The sequence below is a fragment of the Zalophus californianus genome, chromosome 11 (genome assembly GCF_009762305.2).
Source record: "Zalophus californianus isolate mZalCal1 chromosome 11, mZalCal1.pri.v2, whole genome shotgun sequence".
NCBI classification, from domain to species: Eukaryota; Metazoa; Chordata; class Mammalia; order Carnivora; family Otariidae; genus Zalophus; species Zalophus californianus.
In genome coordinates this window covers 9,161,404-9,189,204 of record NC_045605.1, presented here as the reverse complement: position 1 = coordinate 9,189,204, position 27,801 = coordinate 9,161,404, and the positions used below count along the sequence as shown (strand labels likewise).

Below are 27,801 nucleotides of genomic sequence, written 5' to 3'. Positions count from 1 at the left end.
GTTAGCCTTGTCTTTCTCATTAGTAATAAATGCTTAGAAAAAATAACTCAGGAACATTTAATTATGATGTGTCAGGAGAGACATCTTTGTATTTAGAACATTAAAAAATTCTGTAAGTTAACAGTAAATCAAAATCCAGGTGACGTGTCATATCAACTCAAATATAGTCTTCTGGTTACACTTAGTATTTTAAAATTCCATTACTAATAGTTATTTCATTGACCTCCAACCTACCCTACACCATTAGCATATCCCTCTACAACCTAATTAATTTTTTCCACTTAACCAATATTTTTAGTTAGTATTTTACCATTTCAATCCTTTCTTATATGAGTATTTATGTAATGTGGTATATATGCCTTAAAATAGTAATCTGATTGCTGCTTCAGTTGTCAAATGAGATTTTAACATTTAGAAGGCAGCAAGGCAAATATACTATACACGAGAGGAATACCAAATTCCCTGTGGTGCCATTTGTAAATATGTCCAAATTTGTGATTGCTTATATTGGTAAAATATATATAAAATAGATTGAGTTATCTATATGATTGAAAAATGCATGCTGTGATTTTTAAAAACCTGATTAATATAGTTATCACATATAACAGTTACCATATATAATTATATAACATATTAAAAGTCTTCAATAAAATCATAGCAGTACCTTCCAACCCTTTTTTAGAGAATTTTTTTTTTTTTAGCTAGGTGAGTTTTAGAGATCCTCCAATTGAAATTCAATTTATGAATTATAATAGGTTTGAAATGACTCATCAAGTTTACCTTGCTGTTTAGGCAATCTTTTTACTTCTGGATCACTAATTTTTGTCCCATACCACACAGTTGCTAAGGCTCTAAATATAATTTATTAACTGCACCATTGATATGGTTGATATGTAAAAAAGCCAACTCATGTAAGGTTCTGGTTAGTAATTTCTGGTTTTTATTTTATCACTTTTACCACAAGAAATAATTTTAAACCAAGAATTTTTATTAGTCATATATAATAACTAATAGTGAAAATAATCAAATGGTAACATTAAATAGCAATACCTTAGCTATATTTTATTACATATTGTGAAACTGGACAAATTACCTTGAGGTTTTAGGTTTTTTTTATAATACTGACTATGAAAAACATTTTAAAACTATCTCCATAGCTATCTAGCTGCTATTTAGACAGAGTATTTTAAAAGAAAAGTGCAATATTGTTAAACATTATCAAAATAACTCACTGAGTCCTCTTTTAGATTAAGAAAGGCTAGGAGGCTTAAGGAAAAAAAGAATCTATATGCAATTTAAATAATTTACACTTTTATGAAATATGCCAAAGATTTAACCCTCAAAAAAAAAAGCTACATACTTCATATTAATATCCAGTTTAAAGTCCCTTTTAAATCTAGAAAAGAAATTCAAGGAATTTCCCCTTCTATGGTTAAGGCACACATTTTCTTTAACAACCAGAGAGCTTTCAGAGCATAAATGTCATTCTTTTAATACAACAATAATGGGCTTAAATTCTCAGATTATTTTAAGTACACAATTTTATCTGTGCAGTGTGTTTGCAATCACTGTAAACCTCTGTCTCAGGAGCTCTCTTTTTTGTATTAGAAAGTTTTCAATAGTATTGGCTTCTTTGAAGAGTCCATCTATCTCGTCAATATAAGATGCATCTACTGCTGCTCTCTCACTAATGAGGAAAAAAAAGTTTTATGTTAAACTAAATAGTTAGAATGTCTAGTGACTATCACAGTGATGTTCTTTATTATGTTATACTTGTTAGCTACTTCATTTAAATAGCTTTGTACATCAAAAAGCTTCATTAATTTAGAAACAGTCTTCAGTAAAAGTTAAATTAGTCATGTAAATATTTTTGACTATTCAAAGTCTCCTGACACTACAGACTATGTATCTTATAATACATTATAATTCTAATATTAAACTATATACATTTTAACAACCACATAAACCATCATCCAAATACAATGATTGTCCAGTAGTTAAAAAAAACCCACCTTAAAAAACAACAAAAAGAACACCTTATAAAGATGATAATCTCAAGCCAATAAAATATTTAAATTCAGTCTTCAAATATCAGACATAATATTTAAATATTTCATAAATATATTTATTTTATCTTTAATATCACTCTTATCATTAACTTCAACAAATGGCATTTTTCTCAAAGAAGTTTTTCATTAAATGTTAGAATTTTATTAGAGACCAAAATACATCCAGCCTAGTATTTAGCTCTGGTAATAACAAAACAAAGGATGTTTAGTGGAAAAGTTGGGGTTATTCTTTGAAAATAACCGACTAATCTATTTTAAAAAACTAAGGTAGAATAAAAAACTCTGAAATTACAATTACTGGATAGGTTTGCAGCCACTGAACTAAACTTCTCATTATGGAGTTTCCAGAAAAAAATTATTTCTAAGAGAAAGACTCAAAAGGATATGCTATAATACTTGCCTTAAGATCTTTGCATATGTAGACAACATTAGATTAATTTCCTTGCTCATATCTGTTCAAAAAAAATGACTGAGTAAGTTGTGAACTATAATAAACTTTCTGTATTATAAAATCAATGTTTAGAAATATATGCATTTTATATACCACCATTCAAATCTTTCTCCAGGGATTCTTTATAAAATAGTCCCGAGCTTTCCAAGAAAGAGGAATCTGATTTTCCAAGAGAGGACAGTTGTGGACTATCTGGCATTTGAGGCTAATAGAAGAAAGTAAAGAAAATAAATAGTCAACAAGATCCTTAGGACAAATGCATTCTGTCCCCCAAAAAGGCAAATAAAACATCTTTCAGGAAAAAAACAAACACGCTAGGAACTATACACATTCATGTCCTAATCAGTCATTTGAAGTTTTATTATTGAGAAAACTTTTAGGCCTAACAAGCACCTTGTTCAACGTACTTATTATTACTTTGGTTTTACATTAGATTTTGAATATGGTATTAATCCCTTGATGAAAAAGTTTCCTGTATCTTGAACCGGTAGATGTTTCCATAGCAATATAGTAAAACTTTCATTCAGACAATAGCCAAATGCTTGCAAAATTTTGCAAGATAACATAATCTTTAAGGAAGCAATAACGTCCCAAATGCAAACAGATCAAGTAGTGGGAGGAGTAGTGAAGAAGGGCAGAATACAGTGCTCTTAATTAAAAATATCAGCAACTATAGTACCTAAGTATTCTACTTATTAGAGCAAAACAATTACTTAAAATCCTATGTATCATATAGGCATGAACCCATTTCTGTTTCTCCATCACGAATTACAACAAAGAAATTTCATCTCCCAATAGTTTCTTGAAAGCCTATACTATTTAGTGAAAAAGCAGCTGAAGTCAACATAGTTCCTGCTGGGACAATCCCACTTCTGGGAATATGAAAACATCAAATTCCATTCATCAGTAGAACTTTCTTAAATAGAAAAAAACTTGAGAAGCATAAAAAATAAAACTAAAGATTAAGGCTCCAGGAGCATGTGGATTACCTCCAGTTCTCTTGGTCTCTTGCAATTTCTAGTATCAGGTTTTACAACGTGACTTGCCATCATATTCTGGAGGCGAGAACTGCAAGGTTTAGAGGAATGCCAAATATAAGTACGAACTCCATGCTATAGCGTTTTTGAGTCTTTCCCTTTCTTTCCAGTCCCATCAATTTAATTCAGGCTCTCATTATCTGTCACTTACCCGAACTACCCACTTTCTCCCTGCCCTATTCCATCCTATCAACTGCTGTTTGGGCAGTCTTTCAAAACTGATTACCATATTCCCTTAACTCAAAAACCTTCCCACTCTTCATTACTCCAGAATGAGTCCAATTTCCATGGTACGGCACCCAAAGTCCTGTATCACCTGGGGCCAACCTACCGTTCCTATGATTTTCATCTTCTCCCTCAGCAAAACCAGTCTCTTTGGCACTTCTGCCTGTTTCAGAATTTAAGATTCTTCTACCTTCAAAAAGTCTTAATGTTGAAATATATCTTATAGTTCATCTAATTCAATGTCATTTCTCACAGACATGAAAACAGAAGCAGAGATCGTTGACCAAGTTCAAACAAGTAAAACTGAGCCAGACTAGAACCAAGATTTCCTGAGTTTCCACTGCCCTATCTTACCTTACTGTAGCATCGAATTTTACTCTTAAATTACTTTCTCCTAAACTCTGAAAATCATTTCCCTAGGAATCTGAAAGAGTGCATTTAAACAAAGAAAAAATGTAGAAACCTACAAGGGGATAGCCTCTACGTCTTAAGCGATGAGGAGCCTGTCTCTATTCGACTATCAATTTACTTTGCTTTTTTTGGAGAAACTATGATGACCTGGATAATTGTAATGAATCTGTTTGATTAGTCATATATCATTTTCATATAAACAAGACAGAATGACAGCAGCAACAAATAATAAATAATAAATTCCCTACAGTGCTCCAAATCGCTGTCAGTACCTTTCCAGCATGTAAGTGCTGTGATAGGAGCACGCAGAAAACATTATACAGGCACAGTAGTGCTCACTTTGCCTTGGGAAGTTCGAAAAGAGAAGCCAACGTGAGAGCTGTTCTCTTCTCCTTTCCCCTTTTCCTGCTACACCTCTTCTCTCCTCTCTCAGAGTAACAGAATGTGCGTGTAGAGCAAATGAAAACCTCTACAGTTAGGTAATGGTTTCTGCAAAAATAAATTCATTTTTTCGGTCATAACTTCGGGCCCCCTGCTGAATCCAGGCCGGGTCAAAAGGCTGGGGAGCCTCCTGTGACACGCCCCCTTCGCAGCCTCTAACCTCGGCTATGCAATCCAATGTTCTGGTGACCTAGACTTTACCAAGCAATGACCCTGCACCTTACGCAACTTTTTTCTCCTAGTCTTCCCGTTCTTCTCAACGCCTAGTGGGCCCCTGGGGCCATTTCACCTACCTTTTTTCTCATTTCCCTCCCCGCTGTCTTTTCCTCCCTGCTTGTATTTCAGACCCACTAATGTCCCTGTGAGAGACATCCTCTCACTGCCTGGTTTCACACTCTCAAGGGCACGCATCCTTCCAGCCCCATCCCAAGCCCAGCCTACTACATGGCGTCATGACCTTCCTCGTCAGCGAAAGCGTGGGAATGAAGAGACCTGATCTGCGCGCGCGAGCGCGCAGTCTCCGCGGGCTCCCAGCAGACAGTGCGTGAATCACGTGAGTCACGTGACGAGCTGCGCATGCTCCCGGAGCCCGCAGCCGGGGCTGGAAGCCCGGCCGCGAGTCCCTCGGCGTTTGGCGGAGGGGTGGCTTTCTTCCTCTCGTCTCCCGCTGTTTCCCTGGACTTGGAATCTCTGAAACAAAAATCTCTCCTTTCCTCCAAGTGTATGGAGAAGATGGGAAAAATCTGAGACTAGTCTCTCGGGAAAGAAGAATTGCCTGAGCGAGGCTGGGTGGGGTGTGTCCCACCCGTTTGGAATGTCAGTAAAGGTACACAAAACGGGACACCCGACTCTACTTCTCAAATGAAACTTACATCCCATACAACACGGGGTGTTTGAAGGAAGTTTGAAGGAAGCCAGTGTTCCCCTGGCTCGCAAGCAAAACTTGCAGGTCCAGACTCTCCATTCCTTGGCCTTTTTCTCTGGTGCAACCACACCTTCAGAATCACACCCTTCCAGGGGACGCCCGGGTGACTCAGTTGTTAAGAATCACAACCTTCTGGAAGATTCCTTTCCTGATGTCAATAGGTTTTGTCACCTTAATTGGCAGCTTTCAAAAAAAACCTTCTAACATACATGGCTCACATACTTGGAAGTGCTTTCATGGGGTGACTTTGACCTGCAATTTCAAAGACATTCTAAGGTTATGCCCAGTTAGTTGATGTGGAAGGGAAAAAAAAAATCACCTCATAAAACAAAGGTCAACAACATCGTCCATAAATTCCAGGTACACACTCTTGCACCTTAGCAAACCAACTTAAGGTTTTTTCCCTTTGGTTTATCTCAATGTTAGTTGTCATAAAGACTTGTGTATGTTTATTAGCTACTTGTGAAAAAGCCATTCGTTTTAAGTAAGTTCCCAGAAAATACTGTTTGTTTAATTTGATTTGCTAATATTGTGAAATATAAATCACTTAATAAAACTAGACTAGATAATTAGGGAGTTATTATTGACAGTCTTTATAGGATCCCAACCACTGTTTGAGGATTGATAGCAATCTGTGTTGAAATTTTCACCAGCTGTGATAAAATGAGGGGGGGAAGTAATGAGTTTTTCATAAAGCCACAGCATCTGCTTCAAATTATTGTCCTGTACTCTGGTACTATGTACTTCCTAATTTTTTTGGTGTTAAAGTGGTCTTTCATGAAATAAAGATTTTTTAAGATTTTTAATGCCCTTACTTGGCAAAATATAAAGTTGCCCGCTCAGTGTTTATCTCTTCTGCATTATTATTATTGTTGTTATTATTCTTAATAGTCCATTAAATCCAAAAGTCTGGGAAATACTGATCTAATTCCTCTTCCAGACTTCACATTGTATGATATCTAAAGAGATAGTTATCTAGTTCCTAAAATATTTCCAGGAAAAATGATTCCGCCTAATACATAAATGTTTACGCCAGATTAAGGGAACACCGGGGACATTTTATTTTTAAAATATTATCTCCATTGCATAAACTAAATGAGTAAGAATAAATGAGAGTGTGTGGAGAGTTATAGTTGTCTAGTGCTTTAAAATATTCAAAGGGCTGATGTAATGAATGGTGATTAACATAACATAATAAAATTAAATTAAAAAAATATTCAAAGGGCTGTCATCATCTCCTTTAATCTTCACAAATAATCCTGTGAAATAGGTAGGCCATGAAGACATCTGGGTTGCTCTGTATCAAAAAAATGTTTATCCCCAAACTAAGAAATGGGTAAATTGTGCTTTCTACATCTTTACAGTTGGAGAAAAATCATTGGCAATGGGCCATTTAAAATTAATTTGTTTGGTGCTCTGCTTCTGATCACTGTTTGACTTCATTTCATGCTTTCATACACTATAATTGGAGGAGGATGGAAATCTCTTAGTTCAATTTCAATCATGTGTGTTCATTCTTATCATATACTTCTTAAATGTGTGATTTTTCTTCTGGTAGTCTCTGCACCGAGTACCTCCGAGTATCCCACCACAGGCTTCCTTTGTAATCACTTCTGTGGACATGTTTTTATGACCTTATAAAATGAACACTCTATTTTGTTAAAAAACAAAACAAAACACCCAACATTTTGCTTCCTAACTCTAGAACCCCCCTCTGTTTCTATACAGGCTCTATACTGGCAAAAAAAAAAGCAAAAACGAAGTCACTTTGCTAATTCCCTTGCTAGCAGGGAAATACAATTTAGCACATGTTCAAGAAAAAAATGTCCAAGGAACTTTGTTCCCGCTAGTTATTTTCTTTCTTTCGTTTTTTGTGTGTGAATTCCCTTCTAACTTTTTTTTAAGATTTTATTTATTTATTTGACAGAGAGAGAGAGAGAGAGAGAGAGAGAAAACAGGAACACAAACGGGGGAGTGGGAAGGGAAAAGCAGGCTTCCTGCTGAGCAAGGAGCCCAGTGTGAGGCTTGATCCCAGGACCCTGGGATCATAACCTGAGCCAAAGGCAGACACTTAACGACTGAGCCACCAGGGCTCCCCTCTGCTAATTATTTTCAAGGCTGTAATATTTTACTCTGCTTTTTAAAGTTACATTTGAGGTGCTATTATTACATTATAGGGGTTATTCTAATAGGGCTGATTATTCAGCACTGCAAGATTAAGGAAGAAGTTTTGTGCTGAAGTGTGAATAGAAAGTCTCAAAACAGAGAGAGATTAATGTGAGAAAAGAGGCTTCTAATTGACCAAGCAGGTGCTTTTTTAAAAGGGCTTGGGGGGCACCTGGGTGGCTTAGTCGGTTAAGCATCTGACTCTTGGTTTCAGCTCTGGTCATGATCTCATGGGTCATGAGATCGAGCCCCCCACCCACCCACCCGTTGGGCTCCCTGCTCAGTGGGGAGTCTGCTTGAGATTCTCTCCCTCTATCCGCTCCCCCATGCTCTCTCTCTCTCTAAGATAAGTAAGTCTAAAAAAAAAAAAAAAAGAAAGAAAGAAAAGAATCTTTAAAAAAGGAGGGGAGCTAGGAAGTACAGTACTTCTGAAAGAGGCACAAGCTTTGGAAGGGCCAGAACTCCAACTTCTACAGAAGAAATTATTTCATTAAAATAGTGATTTTACATTAAAAGAAGTACCCATATTCTCTGGCATTACTTCAAGTTCTATTGCCCTAGGAAAGAGCCCACATTTGAAGGCGAGTCCAAGGCGTGCCAGAACAGTCTCCTCCCTCCACCTGCTTCCTCCTTTCTCCCAATCGCCTGGTCTCCACCCCCACAGGCTTGGTCTCCTCCCCCAGATGCCTATTAGAACCGACGACCAGCTCGCTCTGTTTTCCGATGCTTTCTGCATTCCTAGCTGCCGGCTTCAGCTGCTGAAGGGACTGCCACATTTTCCCATTTACACAGCCTCAGGAAAAGAAAGGGACTTCAAACTTTCCAGATCCCTTTCTCTCGTAGGAAACTATCGAGCACAGGTAAGAAATATCATTCTTGTTTATTTGGAAGTAAGTAAGCTAGAAAAGCGTTTGAGAGCAATTTCAGTCTTCTGACACCACTGTGATGGGCAGGCAGTTACAATGTATGGAACATAGCAAAGTCTGAGGGAAAGTCTTTTTTAACCAACATTGGAGTGTATCACTTTTGAGCAAATGTTCTCAAACTGTTTGGCCCTGTGACCTCTTTCCATTCCTAAAAATTACTGAAGACTCTGAAAAAGTTTTATTTCTCTAGGTTATTTACTGTATTGCTGTCACTTACTGTATTAGAAATTAAAACAGACATTTTTAAAATAGTGACCTTTATTTTAAAACAACAGTAAGCACATCATGAGTTAGCATAAATAGCATTTTTAATTACAGATAACTCTACATTTTTAAAAATCTACTCTGAAGAGTGACATTGTTTTTCTTTTTTACAAATCTCTTTAATATCTGGCTTAATAGAGACAGCTGCATTTCTATCTGCTTCTGCATTCAATCTATGCGATATCACACAGAATGTAGCCTCTGGTAAACTGTACTGTATACTCGTGAGAGAATGAGGATGAAAAAGACAAATTATATCTTGGAATTATTATGAAAATAGCTTTGACCTCATGAATCCCTTGAGAATCGCTGCTCTAAAACAATAAAGTAGGGGCGCCTGGGTGGCTCAGTCAGTTAAGCGTCTGCCTTGGGCTCAGGTCATGATCTCAGGGTTCTGGGATCCAGTCCCACATCGGGTTCCCTGCTCAGGAGGGGGGGGTCCCTAATCAACTGGGGGTCTGCTTTTCCATCTCCCTCTGCCCGTTCTCCTTGCTCGTCCTTTCTCTCTCAAATAAATAAAATCATAAAGTAAAATAAAACAATAAAATAAGTAAGCTCCTCTTCAAAGGGAATCTCCACTCTGAATCCATGATTCTAAAAGCAAACAAAAAATTTTGCCAAAGATGGATAATCTTGATGGAATCTGCATCAACACCCTTAGCCGGGCTGCAGTTGTACAAAATTATAGCATTCCCCAGGAGAATTTTATTTCATAAAAGAAGGAAAGGGCTGAATAATCACTGAAGTCTGAACAACAAAAATTAGGACCCCCCCCCCTTAAACTCCTCTTTTCTTTTTGCCTATATCCAGCTATTTCAAATTCTATTAAATCTTCCTCCACAACATCTTTTTTAACCTGACTTGTTCATAACATCCCTACGTGAATATTATGAATTCTTATGTGAATTCCTACATGAATTCTTAGTAGTGTCATAGCCTATCCCTATTTTTTTCATAATGCACTTGCCCGCTCAGTAATCTGCATTCCTATGGCCTGCGAGATTAAATTCACATTCTTCCGGAGGTGCCTGGCTGGCTCAGTCAGAAGAGCATGCAACCCTTGATCTGGGGGTCTTGAGTTTGAGCCCCACATTGGGTGTAGAGATTTCTAAGAAAAGTAAATAAACTTTAAATAGATAGATAAATTCACATTCTTCTAGTGACTTCCAAAGCCCTCTCTAACCCCACCCTACCTTGAGTTCACTGCAGGACAACAGGATTGTGCCACTACAGTCCAAAAAATGGCTCCATTCAGTCCACCCTACACCACAACATTGTTGTTGTTTTTTTTTAAGATTTTTATTTATTTATTTGAGAGAGAGAGAATGAGAGATAGAGAGCACGAGAGGGAAGAGGGCCAGAGGGAGAAGCAGACTCCCCGCCGAGCAGGGAGCCCAATGCGGGACTCGATCCCGGGACTCCAGGATCATGACCTGAGCCGAAGGCAGTCGCCTAACCAACTGAGCCACCCAGGCGCCCCACCACAACATTGTTTTAATGGTCACATAAATGTTCTTCCATCTCCTTTTCCATCCATTCAAATCTTAAGCATTCTTTAAAGTTAAATTCAATTCTCCTGGGGCACCTGGGTGGATCGGTTGGTTAAGGGACTGCCTTTGGCTCAGGTCATGATCCCAGGGTCCTGGGATCGAGCCCCATGTCAGGCTCCCTGCTCCTCAGGGAGCCTGCTTCTCCCTCTCCTCTGCCTGCCACTCTCCCTGCTTGTCTCTCTCTCTGTCAAATAAATAAAATCTTTAAAAAAAATTCAGTTCTCCTTTTCACACAAGGCCATTCCAAATACATCAGTTCCATTTTAGCTGTTTCCTTTGAGTCTGTATTTAGCCGTTGATTACATATACACCTTTTACCATTAACTACCTAAATTTGCCTAGGTCTTCTTCCATCCCACCTCTGCCGCACCCACGTGTATATATTCATAAAATGGCAACATTTTCTTTTTCTTTCTTTCTTTCTTTCTTTCTTTCTTTCTTTCTTTCTTTCTTTCTTTCTTTTTAATGGCAAAATTTTCAAGAACAAAATGATTTCTAAAACTGAATAGTTAGGTTTTGATCTTGCTGCTATCAAGATGACTATGGGAGTGCCTGGGTGGTTCAGCTGGTTAAGGCTTCTAAGCCTTCGGCTCACGTCTTGATGCCAGAGTCCTGCGATCAAGGGTGGCATTGGGCTCCTTGCTCAGCAGGGAGTCTGCTTCTCCCTCTACCCCTCACTCTGCTCATGCTCGCTCTCTTTCTCTCAAAATAAATAAATAAAACCTTTAAAAAAAAAGATGACTACGTACATGATTTTAGGCAATTAGGTAATATGCTTCCTCATTTCATACCATGCCTATGCTACAGAATTGTAATTCCACAGCAAGGATAAACACGATTGCTTTTCAAATTCAAGACACTTTTACTTTCAATCTAATTGTATGTTTTTATACTCCTATGGCTTAACAATGCTGGCTATATAATAAATATTCAATCAATACATGTTGTGTTAGAATTACAAGAAAGTGTTTATGAGGATATATGCCACATATAAATGGTTCTCTCCTTGCAGCCTTACCTAGAATCTAGAATTACAGAATGCTGGAGCTGGTTAAGACCTGAAAAATTAACCATTTAACTTCCTCTTTGTTCAAATGAGGAAACTGAGACCCTCAAAATTAAGTGACTTGCCCCAGGAAGATTGCAAAGCTTGTGACCTAATTTCCATCATGATTTTCTACCATTCACTAGCCTTTGGCTAGTTTCCAAGTCTTGTATAACTAAAACTGTTTTTGTTTCAAAGAACCAATTGCCACGGCATATTCCCCGGAGGATGTTTGTTCTGAGGCAGTTTGTAACTTTAAAAGAAGAAAAACTCAATAATCTGAGAATTTTAGATGAAATATTCAAAGCATCTTTATCTAATGGGAACTATAATTTTCATAGACTAGAGTTAAGAAAGCAAAGGAACACGGATGACAAAGCAAAAGAGGAAAATTGAGGGGAGGAGTGAAAAGGGGCACAACACTTATAATCGTAGATGTACTGATATCTAACAAAAAGAGTGGTAAGAAAATAAACACTCACATGAAATAAAAAAGAAACCACTAGAGAAAAAAATGAAAGAGGAAGAATATTGGAGAAATTACTCTATTTTTTAAAATATGTTTCAGGGGCACCTGGGTGGCTCAGTTGTTAAGCATCTGCCTTCAGCTCAGGTCATGATCCCAGGGTCCTGGGATCGAGCCCCGCATCGGGCTCCCTGCTTGGTGGGAAGCCTGCTTCTCCCTCTCCCACTCCCCCCACTTGTGTTCCTACTCTCGCTATCTCTCTCTGTCAAATAAACAAATAAAATCTTTAAAAAATAAATAAATAAAACAAAATATGTTTCAGGGGAACCTGGGTGGCTCCACGGGTTAAGCATCTGACTCTTCCTTTTGGCTCAGGTCATGATCTCAGGGTTGTGAGATCCAGCCCCGCATAGGGTTCCACACTCAGCATGGGGTCTGCTTGGGATTCTCTCCCTTTCCCTCTCCCTCCCCCTCTGCTCCTCTCCCCATGCTCTCTCTCTCCCAATCTCTCTCTCTCTCCCAAATAAATAAATAAATAAATAAATAAATAAATAAATAAAATCTTAAAAAATAAATGAAATATGTTTCAGATTTTCCTCATTTTCCTTCTCCTTCTCATTGGCTTTCAGATGGAGTGAAGGTTTTAAGACAGAAAAAATTCCACCAGTCCCTTTATACACTGTTGTCATGGCAACACAGTTTATCATCACAAACATTTATTCATTTAACACTTATTGAACTCCTGCTGTATATAAGCTTCTTTCCAGGTGTTGAAGATTCAAGAAAAAATGACAATTCATCGTAAAGAAACTCAGAAAGGAAGCTGGGCAGACCTATTTGTAATCAAAATAATCTTATTCAGCATAGTAAGAACTATTTGAGAAGCATAAATAGGGGCAGGTAGAGGGGGCCACTGAGGAGAGAATGATTAGGTAGGCATAGCGGAGTCACGGAGGCTTCCCTAGAGAAAATGATGAGTGAGGACTTAAAAGATGAAGAATGAAGGGCTTGGGGCGCCTGGGTGGCTCAGTCGTTAAGCGTCTGCCTTCGGCTCAGGTCATGATCTCAGGGTCCTGGGATCGAGTCCCACATCGGGCTCCTTGCTCTGCAGGAAGCCTGCTTCTCCCTCTCCCACTCCCCCTGCTTGTGTTCCTGCTCTCGCTGTCTCTCTCTCTGTCAAATAAATAAATAAAATCTTTAAAAAAAAAAAAAAAAAAGAATGAAGGGCTTGGCAGGCAACAAAAGCAGGGAAGTTAAGGCCTGGCAGGAGAAATGACACTGTCAACAATATGTAGCCCAGGGGAGTCTGGAAGCAAGAAAAACAAGTCAAGGAGTATTAAAATAGAAGATACCGGAAGTGATGAGGGCTGAATTTAAAACAGTGCTGGTGGGTAGTCAGAATGGCTAAAATTAACAAGTCAGGAAACAACAGATGTTGGCGAGGATGCAGAAAAAGGGGAACCCTCTTACACTGCTGGTGGGAATGCAAGCTGGTACAGTCATTCTGGAGAACAGTATGGAGGTTCCTCAAGTTAAAAAGAGAGCTACCCTATGACCCAGCCATTGCACTACTGGGTATTTATCCCAAAGATACAAATGTAGTGATCCAAAGGAGCACCTGCACCCCAATGTTTATAGCAGCAATGTCCACAATAGCCAAACTGTGGAAAGAGCCAAGATGTCCACAGACAGATGAATGGAGAAAGAGGATGTGGTATATATACAGTGGAATATTACTCAGCCATAAAAAAAAAAAATGAAATCTTACCATTTGCAATGATATGGATGGACTAGAGGGTATTATGCTAAGCGAAATAAGTCAATCAGAGAAAGACAATTATCATATGATTGTATTCATATGTAGAATTTAAGAAACAAAACAGGATCACAGGGGAAGGAAGGAAAAATAAAATAAGACGAAATCAGAGAGGGAGACAATCCATAAGAGACTTAACTCTAGGAAACAAACTGAGGGTTGCTGGGTCGGGGGGATGGGGTAACTGCGTGATGGACATTAAAGAGGGCGTGTGATGTAATGAGCACTGGGTGTCATATGCAACTGATGAATCACTAAACTCTACTTCTGAAACTAATAATACACTATATGTTAATTAACTGAATTTAAATTTTTAAAAAAGAACTGGATTAGTCAGTAAATTAATTAAATAATTCTTTTTTAAAAAGAGTACTGGTGGAGATGGACAGAAGATACCAAATTCTAGAGACATTTCTGAGTTATAATCTACAGTATTTATGAGACAGTTTAGATAAAAGAATCGAGGACTCCTAGGTTTCCATTTGGGACAGGTTACTTGGGTATGTTTTGGAAAGTAATTCATTAGTATATCCTGCAGTTGGACTGTGGGTCTGGAGCCAGAAACTGAAATTTGCAAGTTATATACCATCCCCCCAACCTAGCTACCACCCGCTCTCCACACTTTATGGCCAAACTCCCTAACAGAATAGTTTGTATTTGCTGTCTTACCTGCCCCCCATCCTGCCCCACCCCATGCTGCCCTAGATTTTTGTCAGCGTGCCTCTATTCCCTCCACATTCCCCAAACTCTTCTATTCCCGAACTTCCTAACTGCCAAATTCAATGACCAAGTTTGAGCTTGTGGGCTCTGCAGCTTCTGATCTCAAGCAGTTCTCCTTTAAAACTCCTTTCTCCCTTGCCTTCTGTGACACTTCTCTCTGAGATTTGCAAAATTGAACACATTTTCCACTCAAGCCTGTCATTCTCTTTTTTCTTAGTTATAATGAGGTAACCACTCAACAAATTGCCCAAGCCAGCAACTTGGAAGTCACCTGCAGTTCCTCCTTCTTCCATGTGATCTACAACCAATCAGCTAAAAACTCCTGCTGTCAAGTCTCCTTTCATCCCCATAGCCACTACCTTAGTTTACATCTTCATCAACTGTTACCTTAACTGTTAAAACTGCTTCTGAGGTTGTTTCCTGGCCACTATCCAGTCTTGCCCATAGAATCCACTCTCTACACTCCTGCCAGGGTGAGCTTTTTAAAACATAAATTTGACCATGTCTTTCTCCTCCTTAAAGAAAGTCAGTATTTTTTCAGAAAAACAGTTCAAACTCTTTAGCCTACTTAAGCAAGGCCTTTATACTCTGACTCTCCTTTGGGAGTTTTTGTCAAATTGAACTACATTGCAAATTGCATTTTATGTGAATTGAACTAGGCATAATCAACCCACGTAATATAAATAATACTCTCACTTTATAGGCAAAATGAAAATATGTGAAGTCCTCCAAATTAGTTTATCTAGAATGACATAATTTCAAAGCTGGTAGGCTAAGTGAGTTGTGAACCATTAACACTCTTGACACATTTAAATGCCTCTTACACCTGACAGAATTCGCTACTTCCACGTTGATATTATGTAAGCTAGGCTATCCTTTAAATACCTCAGAAGTTCTTGAGACGTACAGGTTATTGTGATGCTATTTTTTTAAATGTTAACTACTCTCATAATTTTAAATGTTTTTATATCTGATAGTAATGCTCTCAAAGTGCTGAGGGATATTGTTACTGCTTGTGCTGAGAAGAACCTCCAAATAAATAAGTTGGAAAAACAGTCACATGCAAGAAAACAAGGGAAAAAGGGCCAAAGTACCACCATGATAGAAGGTGTGGAGACAGCATGATGCAAAGCATTATTTAGAATGCCGAGAAAGTTGAAACAAAGAAAGAAAGCAAGAATACAGTTTGGTTGTTGTAGATTTGTGTACTCCAGGGATATCTCTTTACCTACTTTTCTACTTATTCCCAAGGAAAAGTTAATCTTGAACTTTGTGAGATCTTCAGAAATGCTTCCTTCCTGTAAAATGGGGCTGCATTTGCATTAACTACAGTAATAGGCTCCAAACAAGCCATGTTCTCTCAGAATTCCCTGCTTCTTGGCTTTTGCTCACATTGTTCCCTCTTTGTGGAAAGCTCTTCTCCTGGCTTTGAAAATGCCTGTCTCTCTTACAAACCAGCACAATTACCAGTTCCTCTAAGTCTTCCTCAACACTGCCAGGCCGACAGAGGATCTCGTAAATCCAGCTCTTACAGCATTCATTATACTAGTCTGTAATTGTTTATGTATTTGTCTTTCACCAGACCCTGAGTAATTGGAGGGTCGGTATTATATTTTGTCAGCTTTCTAGCTCCATTACTGACACACAGTACATACTCAATAATTAACTGATGAATGATTTCAAATATTGTATAATATTATTATTTTTAAGGTAACAGTGTCCTTTGAATCCATTCACTCATTGACTAAATACTCACTGTAGTAAACATAAGTAATTTCATCCAATTCCTACACATACTACTTAGTACTTCTCAGGTAAATTATTTTCCAAAAATATGAGTGCATTACATAATATTAAAGTTTGTAGAGAAGACCACCCTAGCTATTACTTCATATGCTTGTATATTATATATCTGTATAAATTTGATAACTATTCACATTTGTATGTGTAAAAGGAACTGAACCTAGATTAAACTGTTAAATAGCCACCAACTGACAAGTGTCTTGGGTTAACTTAATTTGGATTAAGTTTTTAACTGAGTTTTAATTTCCTGCTTCCTCTATCATATATATCTGGCCTCAGCAGACTATGCCAGAAAAATATTTGAGCCAGTTCTCTACCTAGGAGCTTCGCCTTAAATACCCCTACATATACTCATGACAAGTGTGACCCAAGCACCTGCCTTAGAGCCTCAACCATAACTACCCTCAGGAAACCAAGGTACTGCTGAACTCTGGAGTAGAGCCTCTTAATCATTTCCGAGTCACGGATACTAATGGACAATCTAGTGAAGTTTATGGACCCCTTCTCAAAATAATGTTTTTACATGTATAACATTAAATCTATTATATCAAAATGGGGTTATCAAAAAAATTAACAAATTTTGATGTAGTATGTATGTGCTTCTTTATTAACACATAAATCACAAAATCTACTGGTAGGACCAGTAACTTCTGTATATTTCAAAGTAGTAAGGAATTTAAACCCTATTTCAAGATCTTGGGGCGCCTGGGTGGCTCAGTCTTTTAAGCATCTGCCTTTGGCTCAGGTCATGGTCCCATGGTCCTGGGATCGAGCCCCACATCGGGCTCCCCGCTCCGCGGGAAGCCTGCTTCTCCCTCTCCCACTCCCCCTGCTTGTGTTCCCTCTCTTGCTGTGTCTCTCTCTGTCAAATAAATAAATAAAATCTTTTAAAAAAATAAATAAACCCTATTTCAAGATCTCAAGATAACACAATAGGAAATCTGTATCTCTATTAGTGACATTACAGGTACTGCTAATAATATGTTTGTTTCCTACACCATAATGGAAGGAACTGCTAAATTTCAGTTAGAAGTTGGTGAAAATAAATATGTAAATTTTTTCCCATCACAAATTTCCCAGATAGAGAATCCCTGCTTCATAGACAAAGATCTGGAAGGATACACACTTATATTGGAGGGGGATGGAGTAGGGTGGGGCAGAGGAGAAGAACAAAAATAAGTTTTAACATTTTCAAATCCTATATTATTATTTGTTGTTGTTTTTTACAGAAACACTGCATATTTATGTATTACTTCTGTAAAAAGCATACTATATCCCAAACTCCAGATCTAAAGCTACTGCTGCATAGGGAGAGGGGGCCACCAGATGCCACACCCTTCAGCCTCCTCCCATCACTACCCTCACCACGCTGCCCTCGCTGCCAGGTGGAAACACCATTTTTATCATTGGCTCACTTCTAGCACTTTGACAATGAACTCACAAACCTTCAATCTCCCGTGCACATGAACCCATCGGTTGAAAGACAGAGATAGAGTCCATTCGTAGTTAAATGATAGGCATTCTATATTTATACTGATAATATGTTTCCCCCAAGATACTAAGACAATATTTCAGTTCATTAGTGGACCACTTATCCACCCTTCATAACTTTGTTTTATGAGAAGATGCTTTCTAGATTCCAAATATCTGATGGTTTGCAAGAGAACATCTGAACACGTGTATTCATAAGCTGAAGACCCAAGCATTTATTAAATGTCTAAAGTGTTCATCGGCATATTGGGTGATACACTGACTTCTGAATTTGGAGTAGTACAGGGCAGTGAATAGTAAAAGATTCTTTTTGTGTAAATGGAACAACCACTACCTTTTCACAGATGATGCTTTGCTTTCATTAGGAATAAAGATGGCTGCTAACCCAGGAAAAGACAACTGCATCAACTTTGTGGAAATGAAATTTATTGACAATACGCTTTACTTTAAAGGTAAGCCTAAAGCAATAGACCAAATAAGGGTTCAGATAAATGTTTGCAGCGAGAAAAGATGTTGTGAAGTGAACTATTAAGTGCCTCTTTTTTGTCACCAAATTCCATTGTAATACTAATGACACTATTCTCTGCGGAGAATAGAAATTAACCATAGTATGTCCAACATTCTAGCACCACGACGCACCACACGTCCTGGCTCTTCAGTTAACAGCAGCCAACTCACAAGGTGGCTTCAGGTGCACATCATGAAAATCCCACAAAATTGGGTATATTCAGGGAATATAATTTCCCAAAACAAGCTGGCAAATCATATAAGAAATACCTTACATCTAGAGTTCTGTGAGTGAGTTATACCATTTTATGTAAAAATATTTGACAAATAAAAACAGATTCTAGTGATTAATCTTCGATGGGCAGTTTGGCTTCACTTGAAAGGCTAGCTTCATTTGACAGCTTCATAGAAAGTCCCTAGGTGGGGCGCCTGGGTGGCTCAGTCGTTAGGTGTCTGCCTTCGGCTCGGGTCATGGTCCCAGGGTCCTGGGATCAAGGCCCGTATCGGGCTCCCTGCTGGGCGGGAAGCCTGCCTCTCCCTCTCCCACTCCCCCTGCTTGTGTTCTCTCTCTCTGTCAAATAAATAAATAAATAATCTTAAAAAAAAAGAAAAGAAAAGAAAGTCCTTAGGTGACTTTCCATTTAAGCAATAAACTTAAGAGTAAATCTATCATTTTATAAAATTTTCTTTTAACTGAAAATTCAAATTTATAAACCCGGGATATAGGTTTTTTATCCAATTTAACTGTGAACACACTAAGTCTGAGCTTCATTTTATGGGAACTTTGGGATGATTATATAATATTTCTGATGGAGGCCCACAAAAGCCATCACTAGTAAGATAGTGGTTAACTATTGGGGAGTGACAGAAAGAGTAATGAAATGGTAGGGTAAAAGATATTCTGAACTGAAATATAGAATTTAACATATTTTGTTTCTCTTTTTTCCCCTTTAGCTGAAAATGATGGTAAAGTATAAATTTATTTCTCTTTCTTTGTAAAATAAGTAACTACTTTAGTAAGCATCTCTCAGACACGTCCACATCACCACTCTTAGCTGAGAGAAACTGGTACCAATATATTTGAGAAGCGAATCTTCCCACAAAGGCATGTGGACTCGATAGCATGGCCTTGGAATAAAGGTGACCAGAAGAGATACAAACAAGAACCTCTAGCAAAATATGCTTCTCTCTACACCTTAGGAAATTCTCTGGCTCTTAGAATCTACAAAGTAGATTATCTGTTATATATGAGATTAGCAGGAAGTTATGGATTCTCTGGAGGAAAAGGGGATTGAAGCATGAGAACTGTCCAAAATCAAGAGAATCCTCCTTCTTCAACCCCGTCTCTCAGAAATGCGTTGGGAAGAAGGCTGGGAGGCTCCCAGGGGATAAAGAATTCTGGAACTAGAGGAGATGGGGAAGGGTAGAGCAAGCAGAACTATGAGGCTGAGCCATTGAGTATTACTGAGATGTGGAGGCACCCGGTCCTTGTCCTGGCATTCAGGTAGGATCATACCCAAGTCTGGCCTGTGAGCCTCTAACAGGCCCCCAGATTATTAAAGGCCATTAGTTTCTCATACTTTTCCTTAAAAATATCACTTTTCCCATTCTTAAGGTGATCCTCGCTGGACTAGAAATAGAAGACAGCAACTTTTTTGAAAAAATACTCCTTTTTCATGTTTCTTTTATCCCCCCAGCTTTATTGAGATATAAATGATATATAACTCCTCATGCTTCTTAAAGACTGCCCTATTCTCCATTTATTTAATTCAATACATATTGGCATCTGTATCCCAGGTGCTATGTTAAGCAGTAGGATACAATGGTGAACAAAACATGGTTCCTACAGGAAGAAGCAGGCACATCAGGAAGGCAATTGGACTATGGTATGTCAAGTGTTACAAAGGCACAGGATGCTATGGGAGCACACGGAAGGGGCACCTAATTCAGTCCAGTAGATTCTGGGAGGGCACTTTGAAGGAGGGACAGATTTGAAGAGTGAATAGGAGTTAGCCAAGAGAAAGTATTCCAGGCAGGGAGAAGACCACATGCAAAGGCCAAGATCTGAAAGAAAGAAAGCATGGCACCTACGGGGAATTAAAAGTAACTCAGAATGGGAGTAGGAGAATCGTGTGAGAAGAATGATAAATAGGGTGCAGATAAAGAAGGTTCTCTTACTCCAAGATAGGGAATTCGAATCTGATCTTTGGGATAATGGGGTCTCGTTAAGCACAATTTATATGATCTGGAATACAGAGTAGTTTGCTGTAACAAAGTGATCCAAAAATAACTGAGTAACTGAGTGAGATAGAAAATGTTTCTGTCAAACGCAAGACCGAGTAGGTAGTTCAGCATTAGTATGGCTAGATACTGCCTGATGATGTTGGGATCTCGTTTCTTCTCTCTTGTTACTCCAGCATCCCTAAACTGTTGAACTCATTCACATACTTGAGAAGCATTACCACACTTCCCGGGTCCATATCCCAGCTAGCAAGAAAGGGTTCAAAGTAAGAGGAAGACAGTCCCATTTCTTTTAAAGGCTCTACTTGGAAGTCATACACATCAACTGCACTCATTCCATCCGTTAGCATTTAGTCGTGTGGCCACACCAACTTCGAGGAAATCTGAAAATATGATCTTTATTCTGGGTGGCCATGTGCCTCATTAAAATTCAGAGATAAATGATCATCTCTCTGAATTTTAACTTAATTAAAATTGAATTATAATTGCTTCTGACTTCAGTATAAAGAATTGATGTGTGGACAAAAAGGGGGGATGCCAATTAAGAGGCTATTATTGCAGTCGCTGTAAGAAATGACGGTGACATGGATTAAGGTAGGCACAGTGGGTGCCAATGAAGAGCTGTGGAGGGAGTTTAGAAATATTTGGAAGAATCAACAGGACATGAGTGGGGCTGGATTTAGAATGGAGATGGGGAGAAAGACAGAAGAGATAATGGCTACATTGTTTCACTTGGGCAATTTGTACCATTCCGTTAAATAGGAAACACAAGAGGAAAAGCAGGGTGAAGAGGTATGCGGAGCAAAGAGGAAGACATCCATGTGCTTTGGGTTCTTATCTGTGGGACATCCTAGTGGAAATGTCCAGTAGACCCTTGGACATATGGTTCGGAGCTCTGGATGAAAATGTGGACTGGTTATATAGATGTAGGAGGCTTATGTATAGAAATGCCATCTGAAGCTACAGGAATAAAAAGACCAGTCAGAGGAAATGTGTAGAGGGAGAAAGTAAAAGTCAGTGACTAAACTCTGAGGAAATACCCACATTTAAAGGATGCAGTAGAAAAAGAAGCTAATAAAGAACAGAGCAGAGTAACCAAGAGGAAGGAGAAAAACCAAGAGAATGTCACGGAATCCCAGGAGAGCCTTTCAAGCTGGAGGTAAAAGGTACCGTGTTGGATTTTGCAGCCTTGAACACCAAGGGCCGGAAAGCTCTATTACATTTAGCAGCAGGGAATTTGGTGACCTCAGTGAAAGCAGTTTAATGGAGAAATGGAGGCAGAGGGGACAAATGGGTGGCTCCGTTGGTTAAGCGTCTGCCTTCGGCTCAGGCCATGATCCCAGGGTCCTGGGATGGAGCCCCGCGTCGGGCTCCCCGCTCAGCCAGGAGTCTACCTCTCCCTCTCCATCTGCCTCTCCCCCAGCTCATGCTCTCTCTCACCCTCTATCAAATAAATAAATAAAATCTTAAAAAAAAAAAAGAAAAAAGAAAAAGAACTGGAGGCAGATGCTGACTGCAATTAGTAGAAGAGTGAATGGTAAGGTAGTGATACAGACAACTCTTGCCGAAGCATGGCTATTAAAAGGAAGAGAGAAACAAGGCCAGCTACAGAGTGGAATATGGTTGATAGAGAAATTTCAAATCTCAAAGTGAAAAGAGCTTTATGTTTTTCTTATAAAAATAACGTTTATTATAAATAATTTTGGGCAATGAAGCTAAGAACAATAAGAAAAATAAAAGCATGAAAATAACCTAGAAATAATCATTGCAATCATTTTGATGCAATATTCCTATACACCTTTCAGTATATGTTATATTATACCTAAGCTTCTTTTTCTAGTTTAAATTCACATGCACATCTTTCCATGGCAATGAATAAATACAGTTATATTCAATCTGTGATCTTCCATAGTAAGGGCCTATCAAAATGTTTTTGATCAATCCCCAATTGATGGCATCTGAGTTGTTTCCAGTTTGTTGCTATTATTAACAATGCTCCTATAAGCATTTGTGTAGTGAAATATTTACACATTTGCCCGTTTTGTTTCTTTAGAATAAGATCCAGGAATAGAATGGCTGGTTGACTGGAGAGAGGGGATGATTGGTAAATCAAGGTTTCAGTAGAAGATACATATGGAGCACAGATGGATTTAGCTCTGGACACCAAAAGGGGCAACTTTTCCACATTTCCTCTTGGGACAAGAGGCGTAGAGGAAATAACAGGGGGTGCCACAGTTACATTTCTAAGTGGAGTGGCAGGAAATCATGGGCTGAAAGCAAAAGCAGAGGTGACGATGTAGAGGTCCTTAGGAGACAGGAGAAGGTTTGGAACTGCAGCTCTGGACTACAGAAGAATACTGAAGTGTAACAGAAAGGAAGTATTGACAATCGGTGAATTTGTGATGGCACCAACTTGTACACATGTATAACTGTTCACCAGCAAGACTCGGCAGCCCGGTTTGGGGGTTTTGTAGTGGGCAGACAAATAAATTCTGGATTTAAGATCCTGGCAAAAGGGTGGATAAAATGATGAGCCGTGAGGCCCAGGCTGCATAGAGGAGAAAGGAGAATAGCAAGAGGTTAGCCGGAGAAAATGTAAGAGGCAGGAGGCTCTGAAGTAGAGGAAAAGCTTAAGAAAGTAAAAGGATGGGAGACAGTGGTTGGAAAATAGGATATTTGAATATAATACTGTAGAGGAAAAGTAGTTCTGGGTGATAACAAGAACTGGCTGTGCTCTTGGAAGTTGGTTAAAAAACACCGTGCAATGTTGCCCTAGCTGCTTCTGTACCAGAAGATTACGATTAGTAGCTATTGAAAACTGAAATATACAGTATGCTTATTTGTAAATTTAGAGGGAAAAAATGTATTTTTAAATGAAATTTAATGTGCATTGCAGACAACCTGGAATCAGATTACTTTGGCAAGCTTGAACCTAAAATCTCAATCATACGAAATTTGAACGACCAAGTTCTCTTCGTTAACCAGGGAAATCAACCCGTGTTTGAGGATATGACTGATTCTGACTGTACAGGTATTATTTTTTTAATATATATTTGTAACACAAAAGTGACAAGCTGCTACTTCTTCCCATTCCATTTAACTACCTCTGTTTTTCTGTGATAGACCTAATCCTCAGATGAAATGTCCTAGGAGGAGTAACAATTTCACTCACAAGAAACTTGATAGGGTATCCCACATTTTTTTGGCTGGGGTGAAAAATTGATGCAATAAAGACATTGCCTACATGTGGGTCACCAATCCCTTCACTGTAATTGCATTAACTATATAGGATCTCAAATGGATCCTTGATACCTGCTGCTCATAGCTGAAATTGCTGATGGCATTTTCGAAACTCAAAATTAAAAACAAATACACAAGCATTTCAAGTAAGTCTGTCTTACCCCAGAAATTTAGAGTGCCTTATAAAGTGAATCAGTTTACTGTGCCTTCCAAGGTTTGAATTCCAAATCAGAGTTGAGCCAGAGTTGAAAGAGTGAAGTGCACTTTTGAAAAAAAACTAAATTTTTACCTTAACAGATTTTTTAAATGTTCTATTTAGCATTTAGAAGTTAAAAACAATCTTTTAATGAACTCAGAGTATCTGTAAAACACTCAAACTTTGAAGCATTTGTGTTATAATACATATTGTGAATGTGTTTAATGTGTTTAAAGAATGTGGGGGCACCTATTTAACAGGCTGAATCTCAGAGTAATGATAATGGGTCTATTAAGGATTATCCTTAGGCTAATTTCCATAAATACTGATTTGCAAAACTTCTAACTAGTGTTCCCATTTATTGTTTGTTTCAGATAACGCACCCCATACAGTATTTATCATATATATGTATAAAGATAGCCTCACTAGAGGTCTGGCAGTAACCATCTCTGTGAAGTGTAAGAGAATGTCTACTCTCTCCTGTAAGAACAAAACTATTTCCTTTAAGGTAAGACTGACTTGTTTTAGTCATATTTTTGTGCAAAATTTAAAAACCCAAATATCCTCAGTCCTAGCTTTTATCTACAACAAGAATAGCAGGAAGCAGGGCGCCTGGGTGGCTCAGTTGTTAAGCGACCGCCCTCGGCTCAGGTCATGATCCTGGAGTCCCGCGATGGAGTCCCACGTCGGGCTCCCTGCTCGGCGGGGAGTCTGCTTCTCCCTCTGACCCTCTTCCCTCTTGTGCTCTCTATCTCTCATTCTCTCTCTCTCAAATAAATAAATAAAATCTTAAAAGAAAAGAATAGCAAGAAGCAGAGAAGCCTTAATATGGGTAGTTACTAAAAATTGTGAGACTCTCTAACTTATTGCAATGACATCATGGTTTTTCTGAACCTGTTGTAGGGAGGAACGGGCACAAGACTTGTTTCAGAACCCGAGTCTTCTGAATAATCAACCTATAGATAAAGTAAGAATATAGAGTACAGACATGAATTATCATGTATATTAAAGAGTGGCATGTGAATTTCCAGAATGAGTCCTGCCACACAGAATGAAGTTAAATGTCCTTCTGTAAGCCTTCTACTTTGTAAATTATGATATTTTAATCCTTAATTATTTTGTTCCTGCGTCTTAGCCAAGACTTAGGCTTTCAATTGACATATGTTATTTTTTTATTTATTTTTTAAGTAGATAAATAAATTTTAATATGGGGCTTGAACTCAAAACCCTGAGATCAAGACTCAAGCTGAGATCAAGAGTCAGACGCTTAAATGACTGAGCCGCCCAGGCGCCTCCATTTATGTAGTTATTTTTAAGTTCTCTCAGACTTACTCGGGAGAGGACCAAATTAACAGATGTTAGGCCAAGCTTACCTTCCCCTGGGTTCAGATTCAACCCCTCCTGATGTAAAGAATACCTTAGGCCCTTGGAGCACTCAAGTTTTGCCAGGTAGGGCTTTCCAAGTTGAGGGTTTCCCAAGGTCATTGGGATTGTTTCCACATCCACTTGTTGTACAGCTTCCCTATGAGAGCTGTCAATAGTTAACACTAAAGCCAAGGAGAGCTACTGGCCCAAGATTTCCTTGCCTCTGTTCTGAAACAGGACACTGAACTAGTTAGAGATCACTTATTCTACCTATCCACACCTCCACTTTCAACTATAACTTTCCACACTAGGTTTGAACTAAAAGGTTTATCTCGCTGTAGTATTTCTAGAGCTTTTGAAGTTTTAGCTAAGGAGGACTTATCACTTATACATTAGACTTTAGCTTTGTCCCAAATTGGCTCCCCCAGCTTCAAGTCTCCCTAAATTCTGGTATATTGTAGACAGCTGCAGATGAGCTGGGGTGAACTAGTTTATACTCTCATCAGTTCAGGACTCTTCGCTTGTTGATAAAGGACAAAGGTCAAGAGTTAGGACTATAAATTCCACAAGTGTTTGAGAAGTTTGGAGGTACCCCCTACCCAGGTTCTTTCAGGCATCTTGGGAGGATGCTGGAATGTTATTTTGTGTCTGGAGGTCTCTCCATCAGTCCTTAGACAGGATCATGGTAATCTTTGCTACCAGGGGGTCAAAATTAAGCTAAAAAAAAAAAAAAAAAGTCCGCTGGCTCTGAGATTAACATGGAAAGAACCTCAGGTGGTCTTTACATTTTCTAGTCCATCCTGAAAAGTAGGTACGATGCAATAATAGGAAAAGTGCAGGCAGTACAGTCAGTTGGGTGACCAACAGCTTCCTGTGATCTAGCCGTCCTTGAGAAAACCCTATGCTGGGGCTGAAGGATATAGGAATCAGCATTTGGTTCAGAGCAGAGCCCAGCCAATTTCAGGATAGAAATTCAGGACTACTACAGGACTAGAGTGCTTGACAGAGAAAAAGTGCTGTCTAAGCCAATAAGCAAGGCTACACTGGAACCCAGGACATAGCCGTAGTACAAGCAGTGGGTCTATTTACAGCACGTTTCAGTCCCAGGCTCCTCTTAAGGAAGGAAGAAGCTGAGATGCCTGCCACTTTCTGCCTCTCTCACATTTGGCTCAGAAACAAGAGCTAGCCTTTGCCTAGCCTAGCTCATCAATGTCTTTAGCTGTGAATGGTTGAAGAAGACAGGAACTGACCTTAGCACAAACACGTGGTCTCTGCTGGAACTCTACCTAGTCTTGATCAGATATGGACTCCACTTGGGGGAGAGGAGAAAAGGAAGCTATCCAATGGGTAAATTGGGAGAAACTACAGGCCTAAACCTGAACGTGCATTCAACGGTGGGAAAAGCCAGAGTAAACAGGGAGAATAGATTAGGAATTAAGAGGGAGAGGATTCATCAGTCTTACACAATTCACAGGGTTTTAGAGGTGAGGGGGTGGGGGGATTGGTTAGCCCGGTGATGGGTATTAAAGAGGCACGTACTGCACCGAGCACTGGGTGTTATACGCAAACAATGAATCATGGAACACTACATCAAAAGCTAATGATGTAATGCATGGTGATTAACATAACATAATAAAATTAAATTAAAAAAAAAGAGGGAGATGAAATCAGTATTCTTATATTAAAAGGTTTGTTTGTTTAACTCTTGAGAATAAAAACTTCTTTAGTTCTGTGCAGTAATATACTTCAAAATAAACCACACATATTCAAATTGTTCATGTCCTTAAAAAATTAAATAATCTTTTTTTTTCCTCTCTCTAGGAAATGTGTCCTCCCGATAGTATCAACGATGAAGGAAATGACATCATATTCTTTCAGAGAAGTGTTCCAGGACATGATGATAAGATACAATTTGAGTCTTCATTATACAAAGGATACTTTCTAGCTTGTGAAAAAGAGAAAGATCTTTTCAAACTCATTTTGAAAGAAAAAGATGAAAGTGGGGATAAATCCATTATGTTCACTGTTCAAAACAAAAGCTAGATATTGAAATTGCACAGTTTGAATTTTCTGAGTTTTTGTCTTTCAGAAAGGTTGTAAGACTTTGAGCCTATAATTGTAGTAATGAAATAAAATGAATAATGGTCTCAAGGGATACCATTAAGAAATGAATAAGAAGGGGCACCTGGGTAGCTCAGTCGGTTGAGTGTCCAACTCTTGATTTCGGCTCAGGTCATGATCTCACCGTTGTGGGATCAAGCCCCGCCTGTACCCAGCTCCACGCTCAGCATGGGGTCTGCTTGAGATTCTTTCTCTCCCTCTGCCTCTGCCCCTCCCCCTGCTCACTCTCTCCCTCCCTCTCTCTCTCAAATAAATAAAATCTTTAAAAAAAATGAATAAGAAGGTTTCACAAATTGAATTGACTCCTCCTTATCCAGGTTGATAA

The 27,801-nt window shown here is 38.7% G+C and overlaps 2 protein-coding genes across 4 annotated transcripts; one reads left to right on the top strand and one right to left on the bottom strand.

The window, feature by feature from the left end:
• Positions 1 to 939: 939 nt before the first annotated feature.
• On the bottom strand, positions 940 to 5,152 carry TEX12 (testis expressed 12). 3 transcript variants are annotated; one of them, XM_027578141.1, is made up of 5 exons: positions 5,076 to 5,152; positions 3,510 to 3,588; positions 2,614 to 2,725; positions 2,470 to 2,521; positions 940 to 1,687 (listed from the first exon to the last, which is right to left on the bottom strand). In XM_027578141.1, the coding sequence occupies exons 1-5, from the start codon at positions 5,078 to 5,080 to the stop codon at positions 1,543 to 1,545; spliced, it is 393 nt and encodes a 130-aa protein (XP_027433942.1). In that variant the 5' UTR covers positions 5,081 to 5,152; the 3' UTR covers positions 940 to 1,542. The 3 variants fall into 3 exon arrangements, with proteins under 3 accessions (XP_027433942.1, XP_027433943.1, XP_027433944.1); XM_027578142.1 differs by having other exon boundaries at positions 2,617 to 2,725; XM_027578143.1 differs by having other exon boundaries at positions 5,092 to 5,149.
• Positions 5,153 to 8,405: 3,253 nt separating this feature from the next.
• IL18 (interleukin 18) lies at positions 8,406 to 27,512 on the top strand. Its single transcript, XM_027578138.2, has 6 exons — positions 8,406 to 8,585; positions 18,172 to 18,258; positions 19,268 to 19,279; positions 23,451 to 23,585; positions 24,365 to 24,498; positions 27,177 to 27,512. Exons 2-6 carry the CDS (start codon positions 18,180 to 18,182, stop codon positions 27,396 to 27,398), a joined length of 582 nt encoding a protein of 193 aa, XP_027433939.1. The 5' UTR covers positions 8,406 to 8,585; positions 18,172 to 18,179; the 3' UTR covers positions 27,399 to 27,512.
• Positions 27,513 to 27,801: the final 289 nt, after the last annotated feature.